The 13,130-nt window shown below is 57.3% G+C and overlaps 4 protein-coding genes across 4 annotated transcripts; 2 read left to right on the forward strand and 2 right to left on the reverse strand.

Moving 5' to 3' along the window:
* The first annotated feature begins 341 nt into the window (after positions 1–341).
* On the forward strand, positions 342–2,258 carry L226DRAFT_534919 (oxidative stress survival Svf1-like protein). Its single transcript, XM_067680779.1, has 4 exons — positions 342–462; positions 517–720; positions 1,065–2,004; positions 2,071–2,258. Exons 1-4 carry the CDS (start codon positions 443–445, stop codon positions 2,182–2,184), a joined length of 1,278 nt encoding a protein of 425 aa, XP_067535271.1. The 5' UTR covers positions 342–442; the 3' UTR covers positions 2,185–2,258.
* A 97-nt stretch (positions 2,259–2,355) lies between these two features.
* On the forward strand, positions 2,356–6,016 carry L226DRAFT_570998 (uncharacterized protein; the record flags this gene model as incomplete). Its single annotated transcript, XM_067684501.1, has 10 exons — positions 2,356–2,466; positions 2,530–2,783; positions 2,839–3,047; positions 3,101–3,555; positions 3,609–3,883; positions 3,938–3,997; positions 4,138–4,300; positions 4,362–4,690; positions 4,743–5,673; positions 5,732–6,016. 10 exons carry the CDS (start codon positions 2,356–2,358, stop codon positions 6,014–6,016), a joined length of 3,072 nt encoding a protein of 1,023 aa, XP_067535272.1.
* Positions 6,017–6,595: 579 nt separating this feature from the next.
* Positions 6,596–8,624, reverse strand: L226DRAFT_462918 (uncharacterized protein; the record flags this gene model as incomplete). Its single annotated transcript, XM_067675749.1, has 3 exons — positions 6,596–7,831; positions 7,885–8,288; positions 8,351–8,624. The coding sequence occupies 3 exons, from the start codon at positions 8,622–8,624 to the stop codon at positions 6,596–6,598; spliced, it is 1,914 nt and encodes a 637-aa protein (XP_067535273.1).
* A 3,800-nt stretch (positions 8,625–12,424) lies between these two features.
* L226DRAFT_427979 (COX5B-domain-containing protein) lies at positions 12,425–12,828 on the reverse strand (the record flags this gene model as incomplete). Its single annotated transcript, XM_067674670.1, has 2 exons — positions 12,425–12,550; positions 12,616–12,828. Coding segments are annotated over 2 exons (339 nt in total), but the record flags the coding sequence as incomplete, so codon positions are not given.
* Between the last annotated feature and the right edge of the window lie 302 nt (positions 12,829–13,130).

Here is a 13,130-nt window from a genome sequence, read left to right on the forward strand (position 1 = left end):
CCCATCCTACGATACGCAGCTCTACTTACTGCGTAGATGGTTCCTGGGTCAATGCTGCGATGAAGGGTTGTTTCGAAGCGTCGAGCAGAGCTTGTTCGTCAATCGGCTGGAGACACCGTCCTCAGCCATCGGCTCTTTCACTGTCTGACATACTCACTTTCCCGGGGCCGCCATGGACGGCTTGCGCAAGGGACCACGACCCATGGCGGAGACACCTAAGCCTATGGTCTTGATTAAGTTTGGTGCCAGAGGACTTAGCCAAACACGAACCTTACCCCAGTTGCCCAATGGGGGCATGGTGATGGAGTTATGACGATTACGTGAGCCGACGCAAGGAGGCTCCTCCTGCAGGATCAGATTCATCGCGCCGCGGCCAGTCCGTGCTCGTGCTCCTCTGCCCTCCCAGCAACCAGTCCGTCTTCCATCTTCCTCCGCAACCACCATGTTTTCCTCGTTCTTCTCGTGAGTGCCCCGAGCTCGCTGTGCGCCGCGTTCCTCACAGTTCTGACATGACAGCACCGTGCCGCCTACCGACCCCAATGCTTCCAACTTCCACCCCGTCTCGTCCTCGTACCAGCCCTCAGAGCTCTTTGGCGAGCTCGAGCCCAAGGACACCGAGTGGGCATGCCCCGGCGGGTTTGCGGTGGAGACGCAAACCTTCTACACCTTTCTGGAGGACGGGTCACACCTGATGTGCCAGGTTATCCATTCCGCGGTCGGGTGAGTCCCGTTTCTGGTCGTCTCTGTCCATGTGAGGGCAAATGGTGCTGCAAAGCGCTTGATTCTCCGAGCCGGAGGGGGAGTGTTTTCGATGCTTGTGTGTGACACTATCGATGGCCCGCACGCTTTGCGAGGAGACCGTGGTCCCAAACGGAGCGCCGCGGATTGAATGCGCGATTGACGTACACGCAGCGTGTCCTGCTACCGTAAACCCAGCATCATGCGCGCGTCTCACGATGCAAGCTGTAGGCACCCATCAGGGAGAGACTCGAAGCGCCACAGAGCGCATGGACACCCTCCGCTTACTCAGAGACGTGTGTCTAACCTGCTCTGGCCCTGTCCAGTGTCTGGTACCCCACCATCCAGTTTACGTGCAAGATCTACAACCCGAAGACCAAGGAGAAGACATGGAAGTCTGTCAATGTAACCAACTTCATCACCCCTCCTCCAGGGCTCGACAAGCGGTCGAGCAAAGCAGACGAGTACTCGATCACGCACAAATCGAACCCCGGCACCGACTTCCCCGAATCCTACACAATCCGTGCTCAGCTCGACAACGATGTACAGATTGCGTTCGACTTCTCCCGCCCTGCCTCCATCCCCGGCTACAAGGTCGGTAAGGGCCCTAATGGCGGGTTCTCGTACTACGGGCACGACCCGAAGAACGCAGAGGGCTATATGGTCCACCGCTTTTGGCCACAGTGCACAGTGACCGGCGTGGTCGTGAACAAGGGGAACGCCATCTCCGTCAACGGACCTGGAATGTTTGTCCATGCCATCCAGGGCATGCGCCCGAACCTCACCGCGGCGCGCTGGAACTTCGCCTACTTCCAGAGCGAGGACCTCGGCGGTGTGTCCGCCATCCAGATGGAGTTCACCACGACCGACGCATACGGTCGCAAGGGCTCCGGCTCCGGGTTCGTCAGCGTGAACATTGGCTCACTCGTCGTCGGCGGCAAGTTGGCGGCGGTCACAGCGGAGACGAAGTGGCCGGATGAGGAGCAGGCGGAGAGCGCGAGTGTCATCTCGCGCGCGGTGCACTCGAAGAAGGTGCAGGACCCCGATACCGGCTACGACGCACCTACCGAGCTTGTCTTCCGGTGGGCAGCACCTTCTGTCGCGCCCGGGGTCACCGATCCTATAGCTGCTACCTTGACGCTTGATGTCGGGACCCCCGACGCGTACAAAGGTTTGGTCGAGAAGGTGGACGTACTCGCGGAGATCCCGTATGTCATCAAGACGATGGTGAACTACGTCGCGGGGACAAAACCGTACATCTATCAGGTGCGCTGGCTCGTGCTAGTAGTGTGTGGTGTGTGGCGTGAGGCTGACCTCTTCTCGCTGTGGCAGTGGTACAACCCAGCAACACTCCAAGTCAACGTCCCGAGCGGCCTCATCGACGGTGTCTCGGACAAGGTCGAGGTGAAGGGCTTGGTCTACAACGAGGCGACGTTCATTTCGTGATTGCATAGATATACCATCGGAGGGGGTTGTATTGTCCTGTGAATATTACTGTTCTTCCGTTTTCGAGTCAGAACTTCAGCTCGAGGGGGACTTACGTAAGCGTTCGGTCGAGTGACCAGCGCCTTCCCTCCTGAGTCTCCTCGGACGCAGCACTGTATCTCAAACGCAAGAATGGCTAAAGGAGCGGGCGACCTTCGCATGGAACCCGATGCGTTGTCTCCTGAGGTACAACCGTACCTTACGCTGCTCGACATGCCTATACCCAAGAGTATATTCTCCCAAGTCATTCCATTTCGTCTTTCCAATCGAGTCAATATGAAGACTGACGCAACTTACAATTTGTAGGACCCCACTTCCATATGCCACGCTGCTCGTCAACTGTATCAGGCTCGTGTCCTTGAGATTTACGCAGACCAGTCAGTAGCCGATGCACCAACGGATCCACTCCAGGACGACATCCCGCCCAGTCTGTATGCGACAGTCTTGCATCAGGCTTCCGAGATGCAGAGACAGCATCGCCCAGGATACATCGTTCTCCCAGAGGTCATCAACATGCTCGTTATCTTGTTGCGCTATATATATCCTCTCCATGAAATTCGGTACGACGCTGCTAGTTTCGCTTGAGTTTCGTCCTCGGACTCATGCATGTACTAGGTCCTCCGTCTCATACGCAGTCACTATGCCACCTCAACCTGGTGAAGCGCACGTCGGTCCACTCCATGGGAAGGCCGTACTGGTCATGCGCGAGCGTTATTGGCCGGCAGGCGGCGAATCTCCGACACCTCCGTTTTCTGACCCTTTAACATCGTTCTCTGCGACTTCCATACCGGCCGATTTGTGTGCTGCCGACCGTGGCCCTCCTTGTAAGTGTATGGAAGATATTGGACCTCGCAGCTCACGCTTATACACCCTCTAGCTCGAGCATGTTCTGATGAACGCGCTTCAGAGGACTTCCAGCCCGAATCCTATTCCGTGGAGGATTTCGCTTGTCTTGAGGACGGGGACACCGACAACTACGGAGACTCTAATACTACAGGAGAGTTCGAGGAGCACTCCGACTTCGACGATTGCGACAGCTATCGATCCGGATCAGATAGGAGCAGTGTCATGAATACAGGAGCCCTGCACGGAATCAGCCTTGGACACGATCAACAACTGGAGTGTACGGGCGACGCTGACCCTCAGGGGCCGGCAGTAGTCTGCGTGGACACGGTCGAGGGTATAGCGACTCTTCTGGAAAGCGCTCTGCACCACCGAATGGCTTTGGGCGTAGCTGGGGCTCTAGTGGGTTTGGTCTGCGAGAAAACGAGCACCGTCATTCGACCAATGGTCGGTTGGTTGGATGGACATGTCGAAGAAGGTCACAACCTGGTGAGCCCAAACGTGTACATGAAGTGGCATATATCTCTGACAGTACGAGGCAGCCTACAGCCCATGTGAGCTCGTTAGGATCCTGCGCGTTTGATGTGAGCGATCCTGTGGACGCGGTCAAGCTTGTGTTGTTCCTTCTGGGTGCCAAGCGAGTGCCAACGGATCCTTCCCGACATGTCCTTCCGACGGGGCTTCTACGTTGGAGAGCCGACTTACGGCCTCGGATCAATATCTGGGACGATATCAGTGACGATCCTGGGGGATGTGTCGAAGGACAGAGGTGCGCCCTTCACTCTTCCTCCTCACAGCTTATGCCTCAGAATGACTCGTACGCCATGCGTTATGTTGTGGCTAGCATCGCTCACATCGACACTATCTATAGAAAGGTTCCCAGTCAAGGCCAATCGGCGCTAACCTCAAGAACGACCGCAGGAGAGCGAAAGTATGTCGTACGTTGAGCATTTTGCGTTCTGTGCATAACCAGCTTGTCAGCATGTGCAATATGAGCCTATCTGAGTGAGAAGGCCGTCCTCAGATCTCGAGTTGTGCTCATTGACCCTTGCCGACTCCACTCCACGCCAGTTTTGTGGTCAGGCGCATCAAAACCCACCCGCGCACCAAACCCTACTTCTATGCACGCCGCGTCGTTCTGCGATCCCTGAAGATACAAATCAGACGCGATGTTTTGCCCATTCCTGACACCTACGTGCACGCCACCGCCCTCGTCAAGTTCGCGCAAGACCTCGTAAGTCCTTCATGTAGCTCTCGAAGTCCGTGTTAATCTGCACCCATATAGTCGCCCCTAGACGTTTGTTCGCTACGTATGTCCAAGCCTGGGCACGCACGAGATCGTCGGTGAACTCCAGGGCGCATACAACAGACTCGTACGAGAAGATGGCTTCATTGGGCACGCGTGCCCTGCAGTTGAGGCTGCAATCAAGGATGCGTTCTGCAGCCTCATCGATGTCGTCAAGACCGCCCGGACTATCAACTCGAACCTGAAGCCTCTGGGAGCGGCAAGCTCCGGTCAGATAGAATTCCTGCAAAGCAAGGACGAGATGACGCATCGCCATCTCTGGGACCAGGTCATCGCCACCGTGGTTTCTTCTTGTGGTTTAAAGGACGTCGATTACGAGTGCGTATCTCATCAGTATCGAAAGAAGCGCTCTAACACCAATACACGCCAGCCGTGAAACTCTGATACAGTTCCCGGAGAATCCCCTCGTCCCCCTCCTTTCGCGACCTGACTCCGAGGGGGCGGTTGGGAATGAAATGATCACTTGCCATGACGCTTTCAATGCCGCCTATCCAAAGCCTACTAAGGCCATGAAAGACGCTTACCAGAGAGAGGCCTACATGCATTGGTCGTCAGCTGAAAGGATTGTGGATCAGATTCAATACGACCCAAGTTATCCGCGCGAGGAGTTAGACAAGGAGCCCATTCGAGGCAAAGCAGACGGGATGGTCACATTGTCGATAACAGGCGCATATTCTTCATCAAAGGTCGCCGAGGCAGTTGCCTTGTGGAGGCCACGCCTCACTCTGGTTCCAGAGCGGCTCGAAGACGTTTACAGTGCTGCTCCTGCGACGCCACGAACTTCAAGATCGTTCACCAAGAGTAGTGTCTTCGTAGACAACACCCCGATGTATTGTGACGCCCACCCTCTGCTCCCTACCGCCAGCCCCACGCCCCCGGCAGGGCCAGATGCAGAGCTTGCACCCATGGGCTCCCCGACTGTCGGGCCTGGACAGGCTGACCCGGATGTCACCGCTAGTACCTGTACTGCGCACGACCAGGCTTCCCCTCGTACCCATACAGTGATTACCGCAGATCCCTGTGCCATCCACTTCCCTCTCCTTAATGTCGAGCACCAGACGGAGCTTGGACCGCTCGGAGAAGAAGCCGTAACTGATCAAAATCGGCTTTACCTCACCGCTGCCTTGTGTTTCACTCGCCTCTTTGGTATCGTGCGCTTTCCGATGTTTGGTTTCACCACGAGTGGCTCCCATGGTGTAATATCCTGCGCTTGGAGCGACAAGATTCTGGCTGTCCAAAACAGTCTCGCGGCAGGCTCGCCAGAGAATGTCGGGATCACGCCTCAACTATACCATCCGGAGGTGCGCTCTTAACCAAGTTGAAGCTGTGCTTTGTTACCGATCCATGCCTACCATGCAGGTTAAAGTGATCGCGGATCAGCATGCGATTCTGCTAGATATTCGCAATCCGCTCGACGTGCTCAATCTCGCCACGTCTGTCGCGTACATTGCACTTGAACATGCGCATCGTGCGCGCTCGCTGTTCCAGCTGACCGACGAAGCTGTCAAGAAATGCGAGGTCCCACCAGCCCTGCAAGAATATTTGGATTCGTCGGCGACAGTCTCGCCCATGGGGATCGCCCGTGCGATGACCCCAGAGGATGGCAAGTGGCGGAAGAAGGCAGTACCGAATGAGAAGCAGTGAACACGGACTTCCTAGATCAGTCCTTATTTTCGATTAACTAGGCTGTTTCCGTAGGCTAATATAACCCAGCGGCCTGGCCCTACCACGCTACTGGCACGCACCGCTCCTCTCACTGCGGTACCACCTATTCTCCATCGCGCTCCAATGTGCTTCTCTCTGAGAAGCTTCTTGCTTTCGTCTGTCTTTATCGCCTCTTACCTATGTTCAAGGTGTCATCCGAGGTTAGATACCGGCAAACACGTCAGCACTCAGGACGATAGACAATAGGGGTATGCTCTTTCCCAAACCTAATAAAGGAGTGTCAAATACAGCGTCGAGCAGTGGTGCATCCAGTACGTGCTACAGTACAGTGCGGCAAGAAAGAATGGCAGAAGAAGTGCAGACTAGTAGTACTAAAAGCGAGCCCCCGCAGGGAGTGATCGGGGCAGCGGGGACGTACGGTAGAACCAGTAACCCTCAGCAAGTCTCAAAGCGTGTGTTGTGTACAGTGGAGTGTATAACAATAGCGGGAAAGGCTACCCTCGTTGCGCCGCAGGAGGAACCAGCCACGGAACCAGAACATAACCATGCTACGGGGGCTTAGTGCGCAGCGTTGCACTGCGTCTGCTGGTCGCCGCACGCCGAGACAGTAAGGTCACCCTTGTTGCCGGACGCGTTCGCAGCGTTCGCGCACTGGTTGTGCTGGACGTCGCACGAGCGCGTGAGGGCGTTGTTCAGGTCCTTGAACGAGGCGTTGCCCTGGACCTGGAACGAGCCGTCGGCGTTCGCAGTCACAGGCGGGGGAGTGACACCACCGAGCGCGCCAGTGAACGTCTGGAGGTTGTCGCCAGACACGGCAGCGGCGGAGCTCGTCGCAGCGGCAGCGGACGACTTCGTGGAAGTCGCTGCAGCGGTGGTGGTCGCAGCAGCAGCAGCGGAGGTCGAGGTGGCAGCGGCGGCAGCAGTGGATGAGACGGCAACGGCGGACCCGGTGCTGCCTGCGATGACATTACCCTGGTCGTCGACGGCGGCAACCTGCGAGAAGGTGGTCGAGATGCCGAAGACGGCGTTGAAGAGGTCGGCCTGGACACCCGTCTTTGCGGCACCGGTGTCGGCAGCAGCCTTCGCCTTCGCGCAGGTCGCCTTCGCGGTGGCGTCAGCACCGCAAGAGTTGGTCAGGGTGTCACAGATGAACTGGGTGATGATATCGATGTTCTGGGCGGAACCGTGGTTGTACGACGTCTTGTCTACGGGCTCGAACGCGGTCTCCTTGCGGTTGTCGAAGCCGGTGCCGAACTCGATCTGGGGCACGGAGCACGAGCCGAAGTCACCGATTCCACCCGAGCCGTCGGTGAGGGCCTGCTGGGCAGCAGCGGAGCCAGTGCCGGCGATGGCGTTACCCTGGTCGTCGATGGCGACGACGTCCGCGAACTTGGTGGTGATACCGAAGGCAGCGTTGAAGAGATCGGCCTGCTCACCCGTCTTCGCAGCACCGGTGTCAGCGGCCGCCTTGGCAGTCTGGCACGTCGCCTTGGCTGTCGCATCGGCACCGCACTTGTTCGTCAGAGTGTCGCAGATGAACTGGGTGATGATGTCAATGCCCTGGGCAGAACCGTGGTTGTAGGAGGTCTGGTCAACAGGCTCGAATGCGGTCTCCTTACGGCCGTCGAAGCCTGCACCGAATTGGATCTGGGGAACCGAGCAAGAGCCGAAATTGCCGATCGCCGAAGCATCAGCGGTCGACGATGCGGCGGCAGCGGCGGAGGTTGTTGTGGCATCGGCAGCGGTGGAGGCAGCGTCGGTCGCCGAGGCGGTCACAGTGACGGTGACAACGTCCTGCAAGGGAGGGATCAGAGTCATGTAGGAAGGTGTACATCAATTAACCATACCACGCAGTCAGTGCTAGCAGCGGCAGTAGCAGTGGCAGAGTCCGTCGCGCTAACGGCGAGGACTGCGGTTGAGGCCGCGGCAGAGGAGGAGGCAGCGGAGGAGGAGGCATCAGAGTTGTCCGAGCCAGACGTGCCGAAGGGGAAGGTGTTGGGCTGCGAGCCCTTCGTAACGGACTTCTGGGTGGCGGGGTCGAAGAACAGGTTGGGGTCGTTAGCCGGGTCCTGAGCCTGGACGAGGCCGTTAAGCTGCGAGTTCTTGGGTGCCTTCTGGCAGAAGACGGAGTTGCGGTTCGTCGGGGGGTTGGTCGTGAAATCAGGGGGCGTGTTCTTCTCGACCTGGCGGTACTCGACGGCGAGCGCGATCATGTTCGCCTTGGTCGCATCATCGAACTGCTGGGCAGCATCTGCACAAGGAGATGCCGACGGCGGTCAGATCAATATTCTGCTGGAGCGCTAAGGCACTCACCGATGATCTGGTCTGCCATGTCCTGCTGCGAGCACTCGGGCTGCGCGGCAAGGAGAGGCGTGATAGCAGCACCAGAGAGAGTACCGCAGACCTGGCCCGGGCACGCTGCGCTGAGCTTGTCGATGACAGCAGGATGCTCCTGGCCGAAGCGACGGGGGTTCAGCCAGACGGGGCGGTTGTCGCGCTCCATCCAACGCATACGACCGAAGACCTGCTGGGACGAGGCGAGGACATAGAAAGCAACGAGAGTAGCTTGAGACTTGGAGAACACCATCTTGGCTAGCAAAAGGAAGGTAGGGGACTAGACGAGGATGATGTTGCACAAGAGGGGCTGCACTGGATGGCACCGACGAGAAAGTGGAATGACACCTGGTCGAAAAGAAGGCAGAAGGCGGCCGTTCAACGAACCAGTAAAGGTCTTGAAGGGAAAGAGCAGGGAGGGGGAAGAGTGAGGACCGTGGAAGGCACGCGCTGTCTTTATATCAGAGTCGACCCATGTGTTCAGGCTGCATCCGGCCGTCCTGTTCCGGGCAACGCTCGCTAATGAAGTTCGAGGTCCGAGGGTAGGATGTATTCGCCGGACGGAGGAGATGCCCATACCAGGCAGGCATGTACGATCGAACCGTCGTTGCCAGGTTACTCGGCCGCCCGTTTTTGGCCTTCATCCAGGCAAACAACGCTCGTTCCTGATGGCCAGGTCCCATCGCCAATACGCCTCCATTTACCCGTCCACGGCGCCCAGCTGTGTAATGTGCTCAGCACTAGTCAATCGGCGATCTGTTCAGCGTGGACGGTCAGTACAGGGCACTGCTTGGAGTACGGTGTCGCCCATGACATGGCAGCTGGCAGAAACAAATGCTCGAGGAAGCGCGTAATTCCAAGCTTCAGACTTTTCTCCCACATCGTGTAATTTTGCGCATCAGTACCGAGGTGTGCCAAGGGGCCCATCACAACAGAATGCACTCATGGAACTCCGCCCGCCGGCCCGTTACAGACGGTTTCCACAGCGACTTCATGGTAACGGCTAGCCAGCCCGGCGGCATTGTACAACTCTTCGCGGCTCCATCTTCGTTTCGCGCTGGCGACTCGCAACGCTCAACAACGACACGAAGTGAGACGTAAGTCTCAGATATCATCTATCACTGGTTCACCGCACCCTACTAACCTAAGACATGTCTCTCCGAGAAATCTCCGGCATAGAGATGCAGTATGATAGGAGTGAGTGTCATGGGACGATATCTCCACAACAAGAGTCCCTCGCAACGTCAACGCGCGGAAAGCGTGTACGATATCGGACCCTCTCCGCGGACGACCCCCATGCGCACATAGTACGCACCTTGTCTTGCATTGTCTATTGCGATTCGAATTCTCAGCGTGCACGCAGCGTGGCACCGGAAGTCAACGCCTGAAGCTTGCCTGAGCGAGTCGTTCGCACTGCGCGCATACTCAAAGAGAAGCGGTGGGAAAGGGGAAAGCGGAGCGGCTGCAGCAATTAATTGAGCTTGAGCTTCCAAAGATTTGCGCCGGATCCGATGACAGCAGGGAAACGGGCACTTCCGACGCACACGGGTGACGGAGACGGCCCGCCCAAACTCCTCCATGAGGTTCCATCCCTACTTCCTCATCCTCATCCACATCTGCCACAAAATATGCATCTTCATCCTGATGTTACGGCAAGCCAACGCTCGTAAAGTTCGTTGGTAGGCAGCGTACTACGAATGCGTCCCTCGTTCAGGTACGCCAATTGTGCGTCCCTGATCGCACATCCATTAGCCACATAGATTGCCCAGCACAGGTAGATAATCTACTGTCGCGTTCCCGGACCCGGAGAACCAAGCTCCGATGTTCAACAGAGCAACGACAGCGCGTGGCATGCGGAATCCGCACCGTCATAAGTACCCTTTGTCAGGTTCCTGGGCCGGACAATTCTGGGTAACGACGGAGAAGAAGAAAAGTGACACCTTCCAAATCCACACAAGCACATACACACACGGAACAGCGAAAGAAGCACCAGCATTAAGTGCTTTTTGTTCCGGAGGCAGATCGCACCCTCGTCGCAATTGACGGTTACCTTCAGGCTCCCGCGAACCAGATCTGAGCAGGGGAGTGGTGGCTCTCCGGAGTCTCCGGTCGGCCTTTACTTACTCAATGGCGTACAGAACCACTCCGCCAGATGCTTAATACATAGGTGCCTGGATCTCAGGAGTGAAGACTGAATGATATTGTTGTTGATGCCCAGTTGACCCTGTTCAGTTATCCTAAGTCAGATCTACCAGATAACATGAGATATTGGACGGGCAGCTGCAGCGGCCGGGCCGGGCCAACGCAGTCCACGAGAAACCATTCATATTGCTGCAGTATGTAGAGCAAGAAATCAGCGTAACCTGGCTATCCCTAAGTCTCTCGGCATATTCGGGGAGGTCAATGAGTCTGCAGAAGCCGTCCCCGGCCATGTTTGCCCTAGCCCACCTGTCGAAGCCGTCGGCTTCTTCCGCCGGGGAGAGCGAGTCGCGGAGGGAACGGGACCTAAGGCTGAAGTCTGTTGAATCCTGCACCTAGAAGAGTCAGTAAATACTTCCACATCAAAGAAGGCGAACGCGCGCACCTTCAAATTGTAGTCGCCGATGAGAATGCACCTCCCTCCAGGGTATACGACATGTTACCCAGGGCGTGCGAGACTATAGCGGATAGGGGATGAGCAACGGTATGTCTGAATAAAGGGTCCGGCGCGAAGCGGTGAAAGCTTCGGATTCGTCGCACAGGCTACCGCACATTCGACGGCTGAAAAATCTGCGGGACACATTCAATTCGTCCGCAAGAGCGTTCAAGACAAGACGCCGCTCTTCTTTGAGAGCTCTGGTTGTTCATTGAGAGCTCTGGTTGTTCTTTGAGAGCTCTGCTTGTTCTTTGAGAGCTCTGGTTGTTCTTTGAGAGCTCTGGTTGACTATCGAGCACTGTCACCACACCGAGGCAACGCAAATGACTCGCCGTACACCCCGGCGTCGAAGTAACCAAGGCCTCTCGGGGCTCGGGGATCGTCGAGTGTCTTTTTGAGGGCCATCGAGAGCCTTGTCATGCCAACGGCAACTCCGACAGGCGACAGCGACTGGTGCAAGGCAGCAGAGAACTGCTCTGGCTGCTATCGTCTCGGGCAACTGGAACAATGAACGGACCCGACTCGATCGAAACTAGGAGAGTTTGCAGGGGGAGACAAGCTCTTTCAATAGTCATTCGGTGCACTGAAGTTCAACGATACTGCATGGTGCGCTTACGGTCAGGAAATGTTTTACTACCCGTACGGAGGCCAGAAACAGTAACGCTTCATTACAAGCATGTATGCGTCGCCGTTAACCTGATCCACAGCGTCATCTGTCTCACTGTAGACGGTTTCGTTCCTAGCCAAACAAACGCCATGTGATTGGACAGCGGGCGATGGGCGTCTAGAAGGACTTGGAGCGTCTACCAAAGGGAAGAGAGACGAAGCAGGAGCTTCATCTTCAACTGAAGCGCAAGCACTAGGAGATACACGGGCATATGGCGCAGGAGCGGCTACCACCATGACGCGTCAAGTCCATCCAAGCGCGAGTCACGTACATTCACGGCACGGTCCACTTTTTGGATTCATACAGGATAATCGGAAATGAATCACGCACCGTTGCGCACCACAAGACGGCAGCGATGAGCGCATCACGGTGAGCGAGTGCCGTGACGACTAGTGAGAGGGGAGGCCTGTCTGGATATGTCTGGACGTCGGCGCGCTTATGTCGGTAAGCCTCGGCCTGGCCTGGCCCGGCTCGACGACGCGGGTGCTGGCGGAGGCGACTTGGAGTGCGCGCAACAAGCTCAATGTTGGATTTCGTATGGTACGCGGGTTCAAACGATGAGCTATGACACTCTAGGAAAAGGGGGAAAGGGCAGGATGAATTTGCGCGGTGCATGCTCCTAATACACAGTAGCAGAACACGCGGTGTTCAGTTTAGTGGTGGTGCTCGTGGGCGTGCTCGGAGCCCTGGAAGTCAAGGGCGTAGACTGGAGAGAGAAGAGGCCAAGAGTCAAGGGAAGAATGGAAGTGCAAGGGTTCGGGGACATACCAGAGCCGCACTCAGGGCAGCGACGGTTCTTCTCGCGGGTGAGGGTGAACCAGATAAGCTCGTGCGACTCGGCGGGAGCACCAGTGCAGCCAACGACACGCTCGGGTTCCTACGGGGCGAACCCAAACGCATTCAGACGTGCGGGAGCAGGAGAGGAGAAACACGTCGACCGACCATGGAGAAGACCTTGATAGGGTCAGCGAGGGTACCGATGCGGGACGAGTCAAGGGGCTTGAGGTCGAAGACCTCGACGCCCTCGAGAGCACCGAGGACCTGAAGCCGCTCGAGACCAGTGGACTGGTTGACGTCGGTGGGGATCTCACCGGGCTTCGCGCCCTCACCGAAAAGCTGGGGAGGGGGCGGGTGCTCGGAGCGGCGAGCCGCGGTGGTGGAAAGGGCACGGACGACGGCCGAGCGGGCGGGCCTGGCGGCAGCGCGAGCAGCGACGGTGGCGGGGCGGAGGGCGGCGGCGAACATGGTTTTTGGGAGACTGCAAGGAGCGAGCAAGGAGCGTGTCGGGTGCGATGATACCTGCGTGACCGCTCTGGCGGGCGTCTGTCACGCCGCGTCACACCATCCCGCCCATCACCCGGAGTGGCCCGGCATGCGTCGGCAGCGCCTGTCGCGGATGACGTAACGTGCTTCTCGGCGGGTTTCTGGCCCGATAAGGCAAGCGAGGTGGAATCGAA

Source organism: Lentinus tigrinus (genome assembly GCF_003813185.1).
Source record: "Lentinus tigrinus ALCF2SS1-7 unplaced genomic scaffold L226scaffold_12, whole genome shotgun sequence".
Classification (NCBI taxonomy): Eukaryota; Fungi; Basidiomycota; class Agaricomycetes; order Polyporales; family Polyporaceae; genus Lentinus; species Lentinus tigrinus.